At 41.3% G+C, this 19,931-nt stretch overlaps 1 protein-coding gene across 1 annotated transcript in view; it reads right to left on the bottom strand.

The window, feature by feature from the left end:
• Window positions 1–138: 138 nt before the first annotated feature.
• LOC308122813 (sodium bicarbonate cotransporter 3-like) overlaps window positions 139–19,931 on the bottom strand; it is a 35,275-nt gene continuing 15,482 nt past the window's right edge. Inside the window, 23 exon segments of the mRNA XM_080484910.1 lie at window positions 139–2,407; window positions 3,737–3,853; window positions 4,723–4,832; window positions 5,128–5,265; window positions 5,507–5,680; window positions 5,919–5,987; window positions 6,220–6,471; window positions 7,323–7,484; window positions 7,585–7,698; window positions 8,097–8,258; window positions 8,536–8,641; window positions 8,796–9,041; window positions 9,120–9,253; window positions 9,924–10,098; window positions 11,379–11,485; window positions 11,839–11,985; window positions 12,162–12,249; window positions 12,500–12,657; window positions 13,411–13,521; window positions 17,251–17,633; window positions 18,624–18,812; window positions 18,978–19,138; window positions 19,787–19,925. Coding sequence (XP_080341036.1) covers window positions 2,326–2,407; window positions 3,737–3,853; window positions 4,723–4,832; window positions 5,128–5,265; window positions 5,507–5,680; window positions 5,919–5,987; window positions 6,220–6,471; window positions 7,323–7,484; window positions 7,585–7,698; window positions 8,097–8,258; window positions 8,536–8,641; window positions 8,796–9,041; window positions 9,120–9,253; window positions 9,924–10,098; window positions 11,379–11,485; window positions 11,839–11,985; window positions 12,162–12,249; window positions 12,500–12,657; window positions 13,411–13,521; window positions 17,251–17,633; window positions 18,624–18,812; window positions 18,978–19,138; window positions 19,787–19,925 — 3,524 coding nt within the window. The 3' untranslated portion in view covers window positions 139–2,325.

Below are 19,931 nucleotides of genomic sequence, written 5' to 3'. Positions count from 1 at the left end.
ACTAACTACTGTATTCTAATATTAGGGACACATGGACACACACCATACAAATTAATGCATTTTTTCTCCCTGGAGAGAGATCGACTCCACGACGGTTTTCCAACCTCCGATTTGAATGAAATAAAGACAGTAGAAAATCACCATGTACTCACTTTTATTGCTTTGCAACAATCAGTCATGACAGAGGAGTCATTATTCAAGCAAACGACAAGATGTTGTGTGCTTCACTTTCAGTTATCTGTGGATCAGAGAGGAGGCCAGAAACTGCTTTATGTTGCTGAAGTCAAGTCTTTTTTTTCTTTCATAAACTAAGACCAAAAATATTCAATATTATTTCGTGGGTGGTCCCCATAAAGAAATGCTTTGTTCATAACTTAATGTCAATATTAATTGACAATATGTGGGGAATTTGTTTGAGAAGTTTTGGATGTTTATATCACAATACTCCATTAAAGGAAAAAAAAACCATCACCTCAATATTTCTTAGAGATTTTATGTTGAGGAGCAAAATACTCGAGCAGTACTCCACGCACACAGGATCAAGGGTTACATTTGCAGATGGAAGATAAATAGGTTTTTTTGGAGTGCTCAGGCTACGACTGGCACACAGACGAAGAGTAACACTACAACAGAAGTGAGCCTCGGCAGCCTGAGCACCGGGTTCACTCTGGAGGGGGGAAAAAAAAACAAAAACCAAACAAAGATGGTCTGTCTTTGGCATTCCTGTGCCAGCGTGTGTACCTGTACATCTGGTCTGAACACATGAATCATCGGTACAAGACTTACACATAAAGAGCTCCAACAAGGCACATTAAGCTATTGTCCACACAGACACTGCAGCTACACACAGACAGAATCCAAGAAACAAGACACCCAGAACGTTACACAAAGGACTCTTTGCATGAATAATATTTAAGTTTCAGGTGTCCATACGGTTGCACAGTATAGGATACTTATTGCTAAAACAGGACTGCACTTAGCAAAATAAGAACAAAATCCTAGGATATAATAGTTTTGTTTTACATATACAGTAGAAATATTTTGCATAAAATGATTTGCAACGATATACACAGTAGATAAACAAATGATCTTTTACACCACACACACATAGACATAAACACGCAGTATAAAATCAGGTGCAACTAACTTAGGATACAAATATTCTCTTTTCCATGGTATGCACCTTTTTACTATAATTTATGATTTACAGCATTTATTAAAATAGTTGTGATGTCAGCGATGAGAGAAATACAGTGGACAGGTAATTATCTCTGCCTTGTGACAAAGTGACCACAGCATCACAGAATCATTTTTGACTCCTGAGATGTTACACTTACGTTTGAACAACAGCTCTCTAAATACTGTGGGAAGAGGAGGAAAAAAAAAACAACTTTATATTAACACACTATAATTTATTTTCAGTAAGAAACTATACAATGACAAAGTGCTTACTGTACAGTACAGACTTCATATGGCCTCTAAAGTAGGATTTCTGCTATATTGGAAATGAAAACGGCACAGTCCACACATAATGAATGTTTTTCCTCTAAGATCACATCCACTACGAACAGTGACGATTACAGTGAAAACAACTGACCAGCTTTTGAGCAGCAATATCAACACTAAGTGTTTCCCCGGAGGCGGGAGAGCAAATTCAACAACGATGTGTGCAGTAGTAGTGTGGTGCTTTGAACGTACCGTTTTGTATCGTTTACTACGCGAGAGCCAATATGAAATATCTGACACTGGCGGTACCTGAATGGCTTTCATCAAATGAGTTTTGAAGCTGGTGTTTTGTAGAGAAAGGTCCTAATAGACCTGAAATTCATAGAAAGAAAAAAACAAAAACAACTACAATGCAGGAAAACTCGGAGTAAAAACCTGCAAAGAATCTAAACTTTCAAATTGAGATCAAATTAAACAAGGACATAAAGGAAACAATCAGCTCACAGTCTCAGATCCCCACCAGTGAGACCTCTTCCTTTGGCATCTGTGGTTTAAACAGGTGAGAAGAAATTGCAAGATTGACAGAATCGGTGGGCAGTAAAAGCAGAATTCCTTCATTTCTTGGACTCGTATGCTCATCAGTGCATCATCTGTGCATGCGCTGCACACGTCGGACTTTCAGATCTTTGCGTGAATGAGGACTTGCAGCGGTGGGAGGGAGGTGGTCTTCCTCCCCTGAAGGAGGGAGTTCTGTAGACGGGTTGCACTGCTCCGCTTTAGTGCCCTCGTTCCCACTTAGACGGTGCTCATCGGCAGCGGGGCGAAAGGGCTGCGAGGGAGGAGGCGTCGGCAGCGAGGGCCTCCTTTCTCTTGGTTCAATCACAGGAAGGTCTCGGCGGTGGAGCTCCTGCCAGGTGTGTCCGGGCTGATGTCCACTCTAACACATGCCACCTTTTCCTGGCTGTTCGAGGGGAGAAAAGAGAGAGAGACGGGGGTGAGAGAGAGACGGGGGTGAGAGCTCGCACCGGTTCGTGAAAGTGGTGAGGGTGAAGAGTGTCTGTACATGTGTGACTTTGTCATGGAGAGATCGCGCCGCTTTACTGACACTAATAAACGCGCTAATATTATTATAGCGGCTAAACACGAAACTGTCAACATACAGTACAGTGCAAAAGTTTCCTAATCTGACCAGTTATCGCTCTGTTGGTACAGTCTGGCTTTCTGTGTGAATCTTCCATAAGTAGAGATTTGAGATTAATTGAACTGTAAACTTGCCTGTCCGTGTGAATATATACGAGTGTGAGTTGTATTTGCATCAGCTGAGATTGGCTCCGGCCCGCCACGATGTTTAAGTAGATAAAGCAATAAAGAGGATGGGTAGACAGATCTTTAGATTTTCTACAAATTCTTCACTTTTGACAGGTTTGATGTATTCGATCGGGGCTCTGTGGAGGCCATGCCAACAGTTCTCAGAAGACTTGTTTTCCTTTTTTCTCTCGGCCTGTTTTTTCCCTCCAGGTCTGGGTGATCTGAGCGTAAGCAGGTGTACTGATGTAGAGGCCGGCCGTTCCATCTGCTCCTCATTTCTCCAATCAAGCCACACGTCTGCCACAGCAGCCTGACCACACTGTTCATCCAGTCACCATCCTGCGTCTGTTATTCACTCACTGCTGTTACTGATTTTGAATCTGTTCCTCTCAGATTTTGACAGCATGCGCCAGCCTTTGTGGCTGCAGATAAACTGTGGTGAATCTTTTTTATTTTACATGATAGTTTCACTTTTCAGTCAGTGGTCATTCTTGTGGCGGTCCCCTTAACTAACTGCAAAATAGGACTAACGAACAATAATTGTGGTTTGTCTTACATTTAATCAGAATATACAAACAATTGCTATGTACTTGATGTACTTTGATTCAGCAGTGTGGATTTTTGCACAGTACTGTGTGTTAAAACGTGAATAGATTACTAAAAACAAGTACCAAATCTTTTCAAATAGACTTAAAATTGTAGTTATTGCTCTGTAGCAAAAAAGGATGAACACTTAACTCTTTTTTTTCCCACTCAACCAGGCAGTGTTTATTCTCACTGGACTTTTAAAGAGCATCATCCTGATAATTTAGTACTTCAGACATTTAAGTTTCCCAAGCAGTTTGGAAATACTGTATCCTAAGCCTGTTTTCTGACTGTGCGACAGTATTTCCACGCTGCGATAAACAAACATAAGATGATATTATTGTGCATTCGGATACGGGGGAAGGCTCTGGAAGGCTCCAGGAGATGGCATAGCTACCTTCCACTACTCTTCACAGGTTGGACACAAGACTCTGCACTCGAGTTCACTGCTTTCCACACTGCGGTTTTGGCCATTTCATCAGAGATATTTACAACCAAGGGGTCAGAATCAGAACTACATGCCAAAATGCAAAACACACACGCACAAACATAAACACAAAGAGAAGACAGGCATGTAGACGTCAAATCGTGGGAGAGGTTCAGTGCAGGACAGTTCAAACAGGCAGACACAAACGTGCACGTACATCGGAGATTAAAACAAATCGACAGCACAGAACGACTGACCAGACACAAAAAGAATGCTCCACGTTAATGTGTGTTATGTTATTTTGGCATTTTAGGTATTTGCTGAGTGGATTGTGCTGACGCTGTTAGTAAGATGAGAATACAATTATTTCAACAAGAACAACATCTTATCATACTATCCAAAATAAAGAAAAACATCATATGAAGCAGTGTGCTTTAGAAGCCAGTTATTTTGATGAGCTCATGAGTGAGATCTGCGGCCATGCAGTAACTGTCCCCGAGAGTCAGTGACTTGAGTTAATCTGCAGCCATGTGGGTCAGATGTGTGGCATCAGACACATGCCCTGCTACCTCTTCTTCCACGGGGAGGTTGTGGATCACTACTCCTATTCTGTATGATCTGTTCAAGATGGACATAATAACACAAAGCTGACCACCAGTGGCAAAGTTGTACATGACAACATGATGCATGATTATTTACATCTACATTTACTTTCAAGGCTCTGGATCTGCTATCTGGAGCACATCATCCACAAAGGCTTTAATCAGGGAGGTTTAGGATCTTTTGGGGATTATTTATATTTACTTTATTTTAGGGAGTAAAATGCAAATGTTTTGCCTCCAGACTGCAAATAAATATGTACAAGTGTAATGATGTAGAGTAGGCTTTTGTGTGACACACTATGACAGAGGATACACGTCACACCACACTGAATGTTCACTGGCCGCATCACGCACCTCCCTGAGAGTGTTTTCACTGGGATGTTGAGACGGTTTGATGCTTCAAAGTCCACCTTCAGCCCCATTTCGTCCTCCTCCTCCTCGTCATGCAGTCTGGTCTCTGCTTCCTGGAGGGACATAGGGTTGAAATTATCCATCACAAAGCAGCAATTAATGGATGTAATAAGGGCATTTGTGCTATATGAATTTTAGGAGAACTTTTTTGTGACATTATGTTGATTGACCTTCATGATCTATGATTGGCTGATTTGAGCCCACGGTTAAACTTTTGTAGGTTTTAAAATCAGACACGAGGCCCATTCAAAGTAGACTCACACGTATTGAAAAGACTACAATGATCACAGCAGGTAAAACTCTGAACACTTTAATTACAAAGTGTAAAGAAAATGTAATAATCTCTACCAGCTTTTCACGTGCTTTTTTCTTGTTGTCGTCCTCTTTCTTCTTTTTGCTCTCTGGCATCAAGTCGTCGAGCCAACTCAGCTCTCTCTTGGTAAAGATCAAGTCCAGAAGCTTTCGGATGAACACCAACGCCAGGACCTGAAGACAGAGATAAAGGAAAAAGATATCATCACAGACCTCCGTCCATCTTCTATACCACCTCAAGGCCCAACCTGGACTGTAACCAGGGACTTTCTTGCTTTGAGGTGACAGTTCTTACCACTTCGCCTTCGTGTTGCAATTGCAATTTATTATCTTTTTTTTTTTTTTAACTCCTGCATTGGTCACAAATTAATTATAAACCAAGTATTGAAACGATAAATCAAATGACAGTCATTACCATCATGGGAAACACCACGGCGGCGGCGGAGGCCTTGATGACCCAGAGCAGAACCAAACAAGTGAGCTGCACCGAGGTGAAGATGTGGACTTTCCACAGCGGCACATAGCGCAGGTAGATCAGGTCAGGCTGGTGCTTGGACGGCATGCCAAACAGTTTGATGCGATCAAAGAACTGCAGAGAGAAGGGAGAGTTAAAAAAAAAGTTACGTGAATAAAAGGCAGGAGGAAGGCTGAAAGGAGAACATGTAATACATCATTTAGGAAAGGAAAAGCTCATAAAGACATTGAATTTCCATCAAAGAATTGTAACTGCAGGAGGCCAATTTATCATCAGTCGCAGCTCAAGACTGTAGATCTGCTTTGAAGAAAAGAGATGATTATCTTCAAAGAAGGGCAGACGGGAGGCTTACTTGAATGCCTTTGAGGGATGAGACACCCATGTAGAGGAAGACCCCATACAGGACGGGCATGGGAATAAACTGTTGGGAGAATCACAACAGTTTAAATTAAAAAAACAAGTACACAAACGCACAACGCGAGCATTTGTTACAAGTCCTATAGTCATAAAACATCCTGATGTATAACTTCACTTCTTTGTTTTCTTGGAATCACAGTAATTCATTGCATGTATATGTACATAACAGATTTACAGTACGAACGAAGGATAAAAGAATTCTTCTCTCAGTGATGATTGAAATGATCCCGTCTCACCTTGAGCACGGATGTCATGAAAACGGAACAACCCATCAGAACAAAGATCATGAATCCAGTGACCCGCTGCTCTCGGATTCCCAGAAACTTGGGCTGCTCTCCTGGTGCGGAGCAGCCAGACTCCACCTTCAGGCTGTTAACGTGGGAGATGGAGAGGACGGTAGCAGCCACGAACCACGGCAGGCCCATGATGGAACACACCCCCAGCATTAAGGACACAAGCAGCAAGTCCAGGTGATAACCACTGCCTTTCTGTAAATAAACAGCGAAAAGAGCCGAATCAGTCTGAGAGCCACTCAGGCATCTTCCAAGCTGAGCTAAATCCATTTTCAAATGACACCAGTGAAGCAGAAAACCACCCAGCAGAGGATACGTGGGCTTCTACCATAAATACGGATGACAAATGTTAGTGGTTGTGTTGTTTAGAATAGGGGCCTACAGGCCACAACCGGCCAGCTCGAGGGTGAAAATCAGGCCTACAGGATGACCTGGGAAAGTGTAAAAAATACAAGGAAAATACAAACTATGAACCAAATTCATTTGATGTGGGAGAAGTGGACAAACCACAAGACAGATAGCCAAGCAGAGATGAGTAATGTAGACGTAAAGATAGCTGCTTTATTGCATAATGAAGCGGCAGGAGCATCAAAGCCTTCCTGTGTGAGTGATTTAGTAAAAATATGAAAGCTTGCAGGAAGAGTGTGCCCTAAAAAGTGAGCAAGCTTTGCTTCCATTCACCTGAAGAGAAACCATGTGGTGACCACATTTGAGGACTTTAAATATTAGTTATATTTAATATTTCTGATTTATTTGAATCCAAACATATAAGTCAAAACTGGAGGACATGATCTTTGGACATTTCTCCGTATTTACCATAAGAAGACGACAACTGGCATAATGTGGAAATTATGTTTTGCTCATCTCACACTCAAATTTAGTTTTAGCAGATAATATATTAAACTGCACAATTTTTTTATGAGTTTTATTACCTTTTATTAAATACTGCCTATAGACATTAATGATGCATCGCTTTCTGAACACTGATGGAAAGCAAGATGAGCTGAAACATAAAACACATCTCCATTTCCACAGCGGGGTCTGACCTTAAGTTTGTGCTCTTTGCGGTTAATGATGACTGCAGTGATCTGCTGATCCATAAAGATCAGGATGGTGCAGAGCAGGGCAGGAAGCGCTGCCACCAGCAGACTCCACCAGGGATTGTCCCCCAATGGGTCCATCAGCCAGCCTCGGTTTTTTGAAGTCGGCTGCAGAAAAAAAGTAAATTGTTATCACTATACTGCATAAACACTTTAGATTAATTTTGCGTTGTCATCTGAACAATAACACAGTGGGTTAGAGGAATACCTCAAAGCGATCAGGAACATTCAGTTTAGGAGAAGGGATTCCCATCAGATAGTCCACCAACACCATGATCATGATGGTTATGAATACAGCAAAGTCACTAATAGTTGAGCGCACCTGGGCAACACACACAAAACACACGAGACCTGTCACCCCTTATTAAATGTTTTCCTATACCGGATCAGTAATAAAAGCTGCTCACTACTACAATATTCTTACTGTTGGTCATAAATAAGATACACCAAAGTAATATTATACTTCGGTTAACAGTACAATACAGTAACGCCTCCACACAGCGATAACTGACTAGCTGGGACGGTGTGGGAGGATGCAAGGTCTTGTCTTTCAGCAAATAGGGGAACTGCTGAATATCAATGAGTGATGCAATGTAAATATTTACACGGTATGAGGAGCTTTTGGCGAGATCTCTCCACATGTGCATATACTACCAGATATTTGACACCTATGGATTGTCTGTGAACAAGAAGTAGCTGATGTAATCCAAAAAATCTTACTTTGGTGGGAAAATATCTTTCTGTCTTGAACTGCTTTAGGAATGAAGACAGAAAAAAGGTGGTGAAGAAGAGGATGATTGACCAAAAGAGGACGTCTGGGATATAGGGCCCGTGATGACCGCAGGCCGAACCCACAAATTCGCCTTGTAGGACTTTACACATCTGTAGAATAAAGAGAATATAATTATATTTCTGTAATATAGGTTTTAATTAGAAGAAATAGACTATTATCGCTGTTTGTACAGATGACAGTTTAGTCAACAATGTAGCTGTTGGATTCCATGTTTCTGCCTAATTCTGTATGAATTATAAAATGTATGGAAATGCTTGTTCAAAATATAGAATTGGCTGGTTAATTAAATTTACTTGATGTCCTACAAATCTGATTGTGCTGCAATTACTATCTGTTACACTAGATGTCACTGACTGCTAGTCTCACCGAAACATTGAGCTCGCTCCATTGGATGGAGTCTTCGCTGTAGCCTGTTTTGTTCCAGTGCTGCATAAGTTTATCTGAAACATTGGCTGGTGGGGAGCACTGACACCTGGGAACAAGAAACACAAAGCAGAGTGTGCACATTCATTTCACATTGCCTGCAGGAGGAAACTGCTCTATCAAACCCACATGCAATCAGAAAGATCATGCGAACTGCAAACAGAAAGGCACCCAAAGTGAGTAACCCTGATCTGAGTGCTCACGAATAAAGGGTGAGGTTGTCCAAGCTGTTGTGCATGTTGACTGGGAAGTGTTCTCCCAGGTGAAAGAGCTTCTCCAGCGCCTCGTAGATGAAGATGATGCAGATGAGCGCCGCGAAGGCCTCCTCTGTGAAGCGAGTGATGTAGCAGACCAGTGAGCTCGCATCCGTGGCCACCAGGACAAGACACAGGAAGGCCGTCCACAGACCAATGCTGGTCCGCAGCGACAGGTAGGAAAGGTGGTAGTCACTGGGAAAGAAGAATCATAGATCACATCCAGGAGAACAGGAAGCACGCACAAGAATATCGGGGCTAATTTCAACTTACGTGCAAAACTTGAATAGGATCTTTTCAAACACTAAAACAGGCCCTGTGCTGCCGAGTATAGTGAGGGGCTGGCCTGCAAAGAGTGAGTACGCCACTCCTGTTAGTGACGCTCCAAACAGAGACTCTATGGCGCTCTATAGAGACAGAGGAGAGGGATGGAGAGAGGGAATAAAAAACGGGTGGTCTGGGAAGGCAAAACCACACAAAGGAGGATAGAGAAGGAAAGGTTGGAGGAAAAACAGACAGAGGAGACCCTCGGCCAGAACACGGAGAGTTTTGATTAAACAGACACCCTGAGCTGCGTTTGAGAGGCTAAATAAACGCTTCAAATGTTTCCACCCAGATGACTTTTCCCGAAGCATATCTGTGCATAGCCGTTGCTGGCTGAGTTTATTTAGTCACATCACACACAGACTATGACTGTGCCAACAGTCCCTGGCCTAGTAAGGACATCTGGATCGAAGGCAGAGAGAAGCAGATTGAGATAGGAAGCAATACAGAGAGATGTGACTGTGGACAGCCAGCAGTGTGCTCTGTGGTAAGCAATGCACAATAAGGAAAAATGACCCTTTATCAAACATTTTTAAATGTTTTTCTTGTTTTCTATATTAGAACAACAACAATCTAATAGATTTCATTATACTCATTCACATTCCTCTCCTTACAAATTACAGCGCATTAAAATAATGTTCATGAAGCTGCTTCTCTGGTCAACAGGATCGGGACTTTCTTTGCCCCTGTATCTATGAAATACACTAAAGCTGAGTTTTAGTTTAAGTTTTAGGTTTGAGCTTCAGGACTCACAATGTTGCCTTTGGTAGCTTCTCCAAGCAGACCTCCGAATGTGATGACCGGGGACATACAGGCACAGTACAAGAAGAGGATTGAGGCGAGACACTGCAGACTGAGTGAGTCCCTAATGTCACTCCAGTAGAAGGGAGCCTTCCGCTTAATGTCCATAATCAGACCTCCAAAAATCCTGTAAGTTGAGAGAAGAAGAGTTTGTTTCAAGTGGAGATGCACAATGTCCAAGGAAAATAAACCACTGTGAAAATATTCATATATACATAAGCATGCTGGGCAAAGGGTACGAGAATGGTGGACACACCTGATTTATTATCACACAAAAAAATTAAGCAAAGTGAAGAAGAGTCCAAATTACTAAGACTACAATCATTTATTGACAAAACTAAATACCCTGGAAATTATCAGTCGTTCATATTGTTATTTTAATGTGATTTTGTTTCTGTGGTTGATGTCACTGCTAGAGAACAAATTTACTTTAAGGGAGGAAAAGTTGGTTTTGATTTATATATCATTGGAAACTATGTGTGGCTCTCTTAGCCTCAGTGTGTCTGTTTGTGTCTACCTCATTTTACTTTGCCTTTGAGGGATTCTATTTTTGAAATCCATTTCTCACCTCGCGTTTCCTCTCTTTCTACTGACACCTGCCCAATGGCACTGCTGAGAGAGTTGTTTTCTCTCCTCCTACCTCAACTGCTTGCCTCCACCACCCCTGCTGTACTTTTTATAGATTATATTTTTTTGATCACTTTCTTTATATTAGTTTTCTGAACTCCCTCATAGCACGGGCCTTTTATGTTGGCTGTAAAAAGGTGAGTGAAACTGTAAATATTGCAGTCGCTTCTAATAGATGTGCTGTGTGCTTGTGTGTACCCGAGGTTTCAAATAAACAGTCTCTTCAGTGTTTGGCCTGGGCTCTGGAGACACAGCATCACTTATCCATAAATGTCCACATTTAAGAGCACAGCAGTGTTTAGCTCTGGCCTCATAACAAGACAGTCTCCAGCTTAAGTCTAGGTTAAACTTGGAAAGCCCGGGACCTGTCTGTGTGCAATTTGCATGTTTTTCCTGTGAAATTCACTCTGGAACCTGTAGTTTTCTCCCACAATCCAGAGCATTGGCGACATTTCCAGGATGCACCCTGTCTTTACACGAGTCAGCTGGGATTGGCTCTTGCAACTCCCACATTTCGTAAATGTTCCTCTTTTATTATTGATATGTGAGGAACCTCATAAAGTCAAAGTTTTGAATTGAGCTTTCGATTTCCTTCCATATCAAGTACTATAGCAACCTGTGGTTAAGGGGAAAATACGTTAGATAATCTCGTCTTCTCATCAATTATATTGATTTTGCAGTCAAATGTCAAGTACGACATACTGCTGACATAGCTGAGAATAAAGTAGTGAAAGTTATCTAGAAGAAAAGGCAAGTGCCACAAAATGTGCTGTACGCGACCTTCCAGTCCTCTGCAACTCAGGCCCAACATTATGTTCCTCCTCTTTTTCCAGCTCTCCAGCAGGAGACGCTGTGCCATTAGGATGGGATGGTCGCTTCCTCTTCATCTGCAGGTCAAAGGCATTTGGATTTATTAATACCGTGTAGTGATTTGCATTTTAGTATCTTCACTGTCATAAAGCATTAAATTCTTACACATTTAAAGTGATTATAGTTGCATAAATTAAAATGTCTAATCCAGAATCACACCGACAGAAAAGTCCTTGAAGAGTATGCAATCATCACATGTACAGTTACTGGACCAGATTTCAATCCAGCAAGTGACGTCTGATAAAGTTATTATCAGTTAGTGTGGCAGACAGATGTCTGGTTTAATTTGCAGCTTTAAACAAAAACTTGATACCTTGCATGTATTGTTAATGCTGTGTACTCCATTATCTTTGAATGGGCAAACACTGACCTGTGAGGGGACATTCTTGGGGGGCTCAATCCGAATGGTGGGATCCCATTCTCCAGGAGGCAAGACAGTCACCTGATCAAGGAACTCGTCTATCCCAGAGAGTAGATCAATTCGGTCTTTTGCCTTGTACGCCACATCATGGAAAATCTAGATATTAAATGTTGATAGGTGTTATTTCTCTGTAATCAGGCACTTAACTGTTTCATGTAATGTCCAATTACTTTTACTCTCAAAAACATGAGTCTGAATCAAAGATTGAACTATGGATCAATAGTTTCTTTTGAGAAATTTCAGAACTACTCAAGGTAAAACACTCATCTCACCTCATCTGTCATTAGTGTAGCCATGGATCGACCAATTTCATGGTACTGTGGTCCTTTACCATGAGGGCCCAGCAGCAGAAAAAGAAACCTTTGAAGACGACACACAATCGTTAAAAATACTGATGGCTTTTGGTCTTATTATTTTAGTCGCGGAAAATGAGAATAAACTACTGTCAGTATCCCCAAACAATATCAGTCTCACACAATTGATGCTTCTACTAGTTACTTTGTCAGTTGTCTTTATATCGCTGCACAGGTGTAATAACTTATCGAATTGAGTGGCTTTTATTAAAAATTTAATTTCAGAAATAAATGAGTTAAGATAGGATCCATTGTACCTCGTGGGCACAGGCACCTCAGTCAGACCCGTGATGAGGACTGCAGGCGACAGTCGAACAAAAGCAATTATAGGCTTCTCCAGGAAGTCCACTTCTCCCACCAGCACATTGGAAGCTTCAGCACCTGGAGGAATCTTCTTCATGAAATTCATGTCAACCTGAAATCAATAAAAAAGGCCAAGTCTCAAAATGCCGAATAACACCAACAATGGAGGAAAAGGGTAGACAAAGAGGCTATAGTGTGGCACCAGTGGCACTGGAAGCAAGATAGACATGCAAGAAGAAAGGAAGACAGGAAGACATGAAAATGTAATGTATGACAGCAGGTCGTTAATGAATGGGAGATGGTAGCAGCATCAAGAACTACATAGTACTGAGCAAAGACTGTCCCGTGTTGTCATTTCTTGATTTAAATTCTTAAAATAGACACTGATCAGAGCGAGGAACCATTTTTTCTTTAATCCTGCAAAGAAAAGACTGCTCCTCCAGTCTTCTTTTTTATGCTATGACTCATATAAACACTGCACCTTATTTTTTGGCATCCAGTAATATATGGTTGTGTAATGATAACCATTCGTGGCGGTGTGCCATTTTATTTAATGGATGAAGCAGTGGACAAAAGCCATGCAACAGAGGTGGATTTAACATAATCATAACAGTTTTTTTTTTTACTGTAATGATCGATTCTTAGTTCATAGATGCAGCAATGACTAAAGAATGTTCCTTACATAGGCCCAGAAAAAAGGGCTCATGTAGTATGTAATGTTTGCTCTCACTGTTTTCAGCACTGAAATGTCAGTGACAGTCCAGAAAACAGTAGAAGGAAAAAACAAAACAAAACAGGGCGACTTGATCATGGGCAATTCCACCATGATGGACGTTTTCTGTGCTCAGTACTGTGAGTAGGTTACCTTGCTGAAGTCGACACTGCTGCTTTCTCTACTGACCCCTACTTTGGACGGCCTCCTCTCTGGCTTGGTGCCATCCAGATTGTTTGGGAGAGAGTTTTGCGACACCAGTGGTCCTGGGAGGAGGAAGGAAAAGGGGTAGGAAAAAAAAGCAGTGATGGACAATGTGGTAAGTACTTGGGAAGGCCTGACAGGAAAAGAACATAAAAATGCATTTGTGAAGTACTATACCTCTATATCTATATCAGTTTAATTTTCTCTCTACTGGAATCTTTATTGAGAGAAGTGGGATATATTTTAAACTAGACACCAAAAGTCAGGTAATGTGTGTTTTGTGGATTCTTTATTTGTTTTAACAGTACTTAAAACACGTATACTTATATAATGGCGCCACATCTGCAAGATGCATCACTGAATTTGTGGCTTGCAGCCATGAACATTTTGCTGAATCTTTTTCTGCTCGAGGACTGGAGTTTGAATTTAAGTTTTTAGAAAGTAGACTATATGTTTTTCATCTATAGATATTTACATGAGCTTAATGTATATTAGACAATTAGACAGGAAGTTATTGTTAAAGTATTGCTAAAAATTCACAAGTAAACACACGCAATGTAGCAATGAGAACTTTACAAAACGTTGCCAATGCAAGCCATGCATAGAGATATACTTGTCTTTGTGCTTAGTCTTAATGTTACTTTCTAAAATTTTTAGATTGGTTCTAGAAATCAAATGTTCTTCCAAATGAGGAACTTTATTCTATACATGTCTACATTTGAAACAGTTTCTCTCAAAATTGAACCAAATATATACTTGCGCAAATGAAAACTATTGGTATATTTGATTAAGGGTTGCTTGAAAACCTCTTTTTGGGATTTATAAAGGGTAAAACCTATGATTCAACAGAGTGATAGCGGCATTTCATTTTCAGCTGCAAGTGAAATAGCTCCTCTCACCAAAACCATTACTTGCTGGATGTGACGATTTGTTACAGAGCTGCAATGCTGTGATGATACATTTCACACAGCACTGTTCCAGATTGCTCCCTGTCAACCGAGCTCGTTGCTCTGCTGGTTAAATCAGTCCTGCTTTGCTTGAATTAATGTCAGCTTGAAGCTAAAGGTGAGTGGATGTGTTTGGTATTCCTGACAGTTCAGCTTTCCTCAGACTTCAGCACCTTCAAGTGTTTAAAACTTCTGTGTTTCTGTGCGTGACTGGCTGCACACTTCAACATCGCTTGTGTGATTTGAGCCATACCAGATACAGGAAACGCTAGCACTTGAGCTGACATGAAAGAGGGAGATGAGATGAGGGAGCAATGCATTTGAATCAAAGGATAGCATTTGCATACTATCCTCGAAAATTCTGAAAGAACACTTCTTTTACCAGGTTTTCCGTGTTTTCTGATCAATCGAACTTAACGGAATGAATAACAGACTTATAAATACTCAAGAGCATAGCACTACTGCGAAAAAACAACAACAAACAAACCAAAATGTAACATTTCTGCCAGAAAGGGATTTGGCCACAAATTCATACCCTTGAACTGCCCCCCAGAGTGACCCCGGTGAGCACTGGGGAGCTGTGACTGCGGAACAGGAGCACGAATGCTCACATACCCGGAATAGAGGAGGGATTATCTTATGTCGTCGCTGCCAACACACTTCATTCAGGAAGGCTAAGCCCCGGAATGCTCCCCCATACCAGCCTTTCATACTGTGGCATCACAGTACTACTGCATTCATATGCAGAAGAGTAGTATAAATATATGCAATTCAACCTTTTTTTTTTTTTTTTTAGCTTGTATGTGGAACTGGTATGCTAATTCACCAAATAGAGGGTGAAGCAGGATGACAGGAACTCCAATATGTATTCATATGCAATTATCTTGAAAGGGCCTCAGTCTCACAAAACCAATCAAAGATAGTCCTTATGAAGTCCCATGCAACAGTTGAAGCACTAATTCCATTTTTGCTCTACATCAAAGAACAATAACTGGGGTAATACAATTTCTTTTATATTTAATAAAATCAGTAATTTGGAATAGATTTAACTGATATCTGATTCAATTGAGCTTAAAATTATCACTATACTCAAATTATAGGGGATGATGTCACATGTGACCCTTGTCTGCTCCAATTACAGTTATTATACACTCAGCATTATAGCCGTGGCATGAATATATGAAATATATCTTATGATATCCTGGTATGATCATTATCAATATCCTTTTTACTCATATCCTTATGTGATTGCTGAGTTTTAATTGTAACTAATAAATTACATTAAATGGTGAATTATGAGGACATTGGTACCTGCAAAAATCTGATGTTTTTATCATTTGAAACCCTTCCCTGAAATTGCAACATACATACATTACTCATCAGCTTTCCTCTATACGTTATGCATTTTCCTGGAAGAGGATGCAATTACAGAAGCTAAAATAAGAACAAGCCAACCTTTCAACTTCAGCTCCCGCCAAGTAAGCTCTGATTGGAACAACCCCTACTTTGAAACGAAGCCACTCCCCAAGTGAAATAAACAGAGACACGCACGCACGCAGCTTCTAATAATATACTCACACGGCTTGATTAGGGAAGAACAAAAAGTCACTGTCGGTGGCAGTGTGACAGTACTGTGCGTACAGTACCGACACACCAAGCCCGGTCTCAGGCATATTTTTGGTCATGCTGCTGGTGCACATTGTCCTCACTACACTCTTAATCGGGTAAAAGAATGTTTTATTTTAAGAATTGATGAGGGGGAAGAGAATGAGCGCCAAATGATGCCATGAAAAAAGCACAAGTTGCATGACACTTATATCTGTGTGAGCTCAAAATGGAAGCATCACCTCGGGGTAAGAATTTATGCCTGAAAAAGGATTAAGATTTGCATCGTAAGTCATACTGAAGATATTAATCGTAAGGAGTAAGGATGTCTCAAGGCATACTGGAAGATATGAATCTGACACCTGCTGATAAACTGTGCTCTAAATATACATACAAAAAAATAAAAACCCAAATGAACTATGGTTGATTTGAATAACCAAGGGATAATAAACAGTAGACCCATGGAAGAATATTCACGACCAACTTTTGAATAAAAATATTATCCACATAAAAAAGTATCAGATTAAAACCACAGATCAGGTGTATTAAAGAATATACAGAGCACCATATTAAAATATTAAAGTGAAAAGGCTGTGATTCATGTTATGCTTTGTAATTGAAGTTGTTAACCCCGAATGGACATGCTTTAATAAGTTTGATGTAAAACTGTTAATGTCTGCTGGGTAACTGCATTTAGTAACTGTCGATTAACACAGTGTAAGTTGCCAAATTGAGGGATTGATTCCAAAAGGTCAAATATATAACTTAAGCACTTCAATTCTATGAGGTTTTACATGAAACAGCTGGACGGATGTAAGCTGAACATCAAAATTAAACTCCTCAGGAGAGATGATGCAGTGTGAGGGAAACACTAATCAGACATGTGGGGAATCAGCCATGCAACCACAGTGAATTATGTGAGGAAGAGGGGCTGGCCAAGCAAGGCATTAATGTTGAGAAATGGGTGAGAAGTTGTGCACAGAGACTTTTGAAAGTCGAGAGAGGAATTCGAAGCAAAGTCACTGGTCTTAGACAGGAGAGAGGACAGAAGCAGCAGTCATGAGGCGGAGAAGACAATAGTTTCAAAAACTGCATTCAAATACAGTGTCTTAGCGAGTGAACCTTGCTGTGGGTTATTAATGAGATGGCTGCAAGGTTGGGAGTTAACGGGGAGCAGAGATTTCATGCTAGTGCTAGTGTTCTCTGTTCAAGCTGTGACTCACACTGGCAGGCTACACAGATATTTGCCTTCTAAGGGCAGCAGCTCAATGTTCACGGATGCCACCGATGCTCGCTGGCCCAGCTGTAGTGATGCAGCCTCTTCTTCTGCAGAGTTGGATGGGTCATCATCCTCGGGTGGAGATACCACGACCGCAGGGATGCCTTGAGGGCCGTGGCCTGAGCCATGGGTTCGCGATGTGCTTTGAGAGGAACGGCGAAAAGACGATGGTGTGCTAAAAGGAGAGGAACCTGGGCCAAGCCCAGAGTTGGAGGAAGAAGAGGGTAGCAGGTGGTTGAGCAGGATGGAGACTCTGGATTCTTGTCTCTGGGGCAGGTTGGAGTCAGATGGGCTTGACCCCGTCTTGTGGAGAGACAGACGTGAAGAGGACAAGCCCTCTCCTAACAGTGGAGACAATAGCAAAAAAAAAAAAAAAAAAAAAAAAAAAGCAAAGAGGGAAAGTAGAAGGAGGAAAAGGAATAAAAGATGGAGCAGAGGGGAAAAAACATATGAAGTAGGAGTACATCACAGAGATGGCATTTGAAGAAGACATAAAAGGAAAAGGTGAAAGAGTGGGCAGCTAGAGCGTGGCAGAAGTGTAGTTAGGGATTTGTGCGTGCATAAACGTGAGCAAAAAGCATGGGTGTATGCTAAAGACATCAAGAGTGACTTCGTAAGGCTTGTAGAAAGGTCTGCCCAGGCCAAACAACATGGTACAGTCAATTTCAAACAAACCAGTCACACTCTATGACTTAATACAGGTAATACTGCGTTCTGAAGGCTTGCATGCAGGACAATAGGAGGTGCACTGTAAGCAAATGAGTGCTTTACTACAAACAGACCACCCTACACAAAACATAATCATCAGGACACACAGCTTTCACACTGCAATCTCACAACCATCAACTTTCAATGAGGCATATAACATTTTGACCCTTCACAAGAGCCACAGGCATAGAATAGGAGAACGTGACATTTCATTCATTATTAAAACCTCAGGCTGCACGCCCGAGATCTTGAAATGCACACCATATGCCAACAACACTGTGGCCATGCCCAGTCAAAAAACAGAAGAAAACACAATGCCGATGCTAATTGCAGGTAAAGCATTATTTCCTGGATGTCATCCTGAGGAGTGAAAACGATCAATCATCAATTCAAACCCCAAAGCCAGGCCAGCCATACAGGTTAGCACATATATTAGCACCCAAATTTCTCTTCCAGTAAGGGGACCGAGTGCTTCAACAGATTACTCACTAAATTTTACTCACTTTTACAATCCACCTTCTACGCTGGCATTGAGGGATTTGAACATCGGATTTTTAATAACAGTTCCCCAACGATGGATAACACGGAAGAAAAAGAAATGTGAGTGCACCAAAGGATCTCACCGTTTCTTTCAAGCAAGAATGGGTCAGAATGTTTCTTGCCTATGTCAGCAATGGAGCGCACCAGAGGGATGCGATTGCTAAGCTTTCGCTCATTCTGATGGTGGTGTTTCTTCAGCATCGCTTCCCGAACCTTGTTGCGCGAATCCTCCTTCAGCTGGCCCGTTGCCACCATGCTGTCTATCACCATGTCTGAGTCACAGAGGGGCAGAAGCATGGACATAAATTCTCAAAAAAAAAAAAAAAAAAAAAACTTGACACAAGAAAAACATCTGAGAAAAAATGACAACATCATATGAAATGTAGTATTATGATATAAACATGAAAAATTGTTTCAGTGTAGACTGGAAGATTTACCTGCAATCTCTTCAATGCTATTGGCTCTCATATCCAGCAAGACGGTGCCATTAAGTATGCAGCTCCGCAGTTCAAACAAGCTGTGTAGTGACAGTGTGGCCACGTAGGGTTTACTCCACCTCTCCCCTCCGTCCTCCACATCCTCTTCGAATTTCAGCCATCTGATTGACAAGGCCACACAAACACATGGACAAATCGTTGATTTATTGTTAAAAAAAAAAAAACACCACATGCACACACAAATGACAAAACTGATACAACATAGTCAGACTCCTTGTGTCCTCAGTTGATCTCAAATCTAATTTTTCCAAGTGCACAGTGAAACTAAAGATGAGTGAATCATGCTCCAAATTGGTCCCTTAATTGAACACAAGATCTACCAGTCGAGGAACGGTCTCTACTATGCCAGACAAGTTCAGTCACAGCAACAATTTCAAGCCTCTGAGTCTTGAACACAATAATCTTGTTAAAGTTTTGTGACGTGCAGCTAAGTATGAGACACATCTCTGAAGAAGATACCCAATACTGAGTGGATTGCGCAAATGGAAACAAAAACAAAATCCACTGACATCAAATTTAGACTTCTGTGTTATTTGCACTTCTGAAAGAAAGTACCTGAGTTACACATTACTATTTCCTAAGAATTAACACCGCCATATCCATAACTCCTATCTCATTCAGAGACTAAAGGCCAGGGGTAGAACATGTAACCTCTATTCTACTGACGTACAACAAAACTATCACACAGACACATTCAATTATATGCCATCATTATGGTGTGGATTCATTAGGGTTTGTATTTTTCTAACCTGGCAGTCTCCTTCCACTCAGTGGCACTGCCGTCTCTGAAGGAAAGCTCGTCCATCTCAGTGAAGAGGTCATGAGGGACGTGCTCGAGGTCGTCGTCCTCTGTACCCAAGATGAACTGCACCCTCTGGGATGGTGTGTCTGCAG

Source organism: Lipophrys pholis, assembly GCF_963383615.2.
Source record: "Lipophrys pholis genome assembly, chromosome: 17".
NCBI lineage: Eukaryota > Metazoa > Chordata > Actinopteri > Blenniiformes > Blenniidae > Lipophrys > Lipophrys pholis.
The sequence above is the reverse complement of the archived record's forward strand: the minus strand, read 5'-3'. Positions and strand labels throughout refer to the sequence as shown.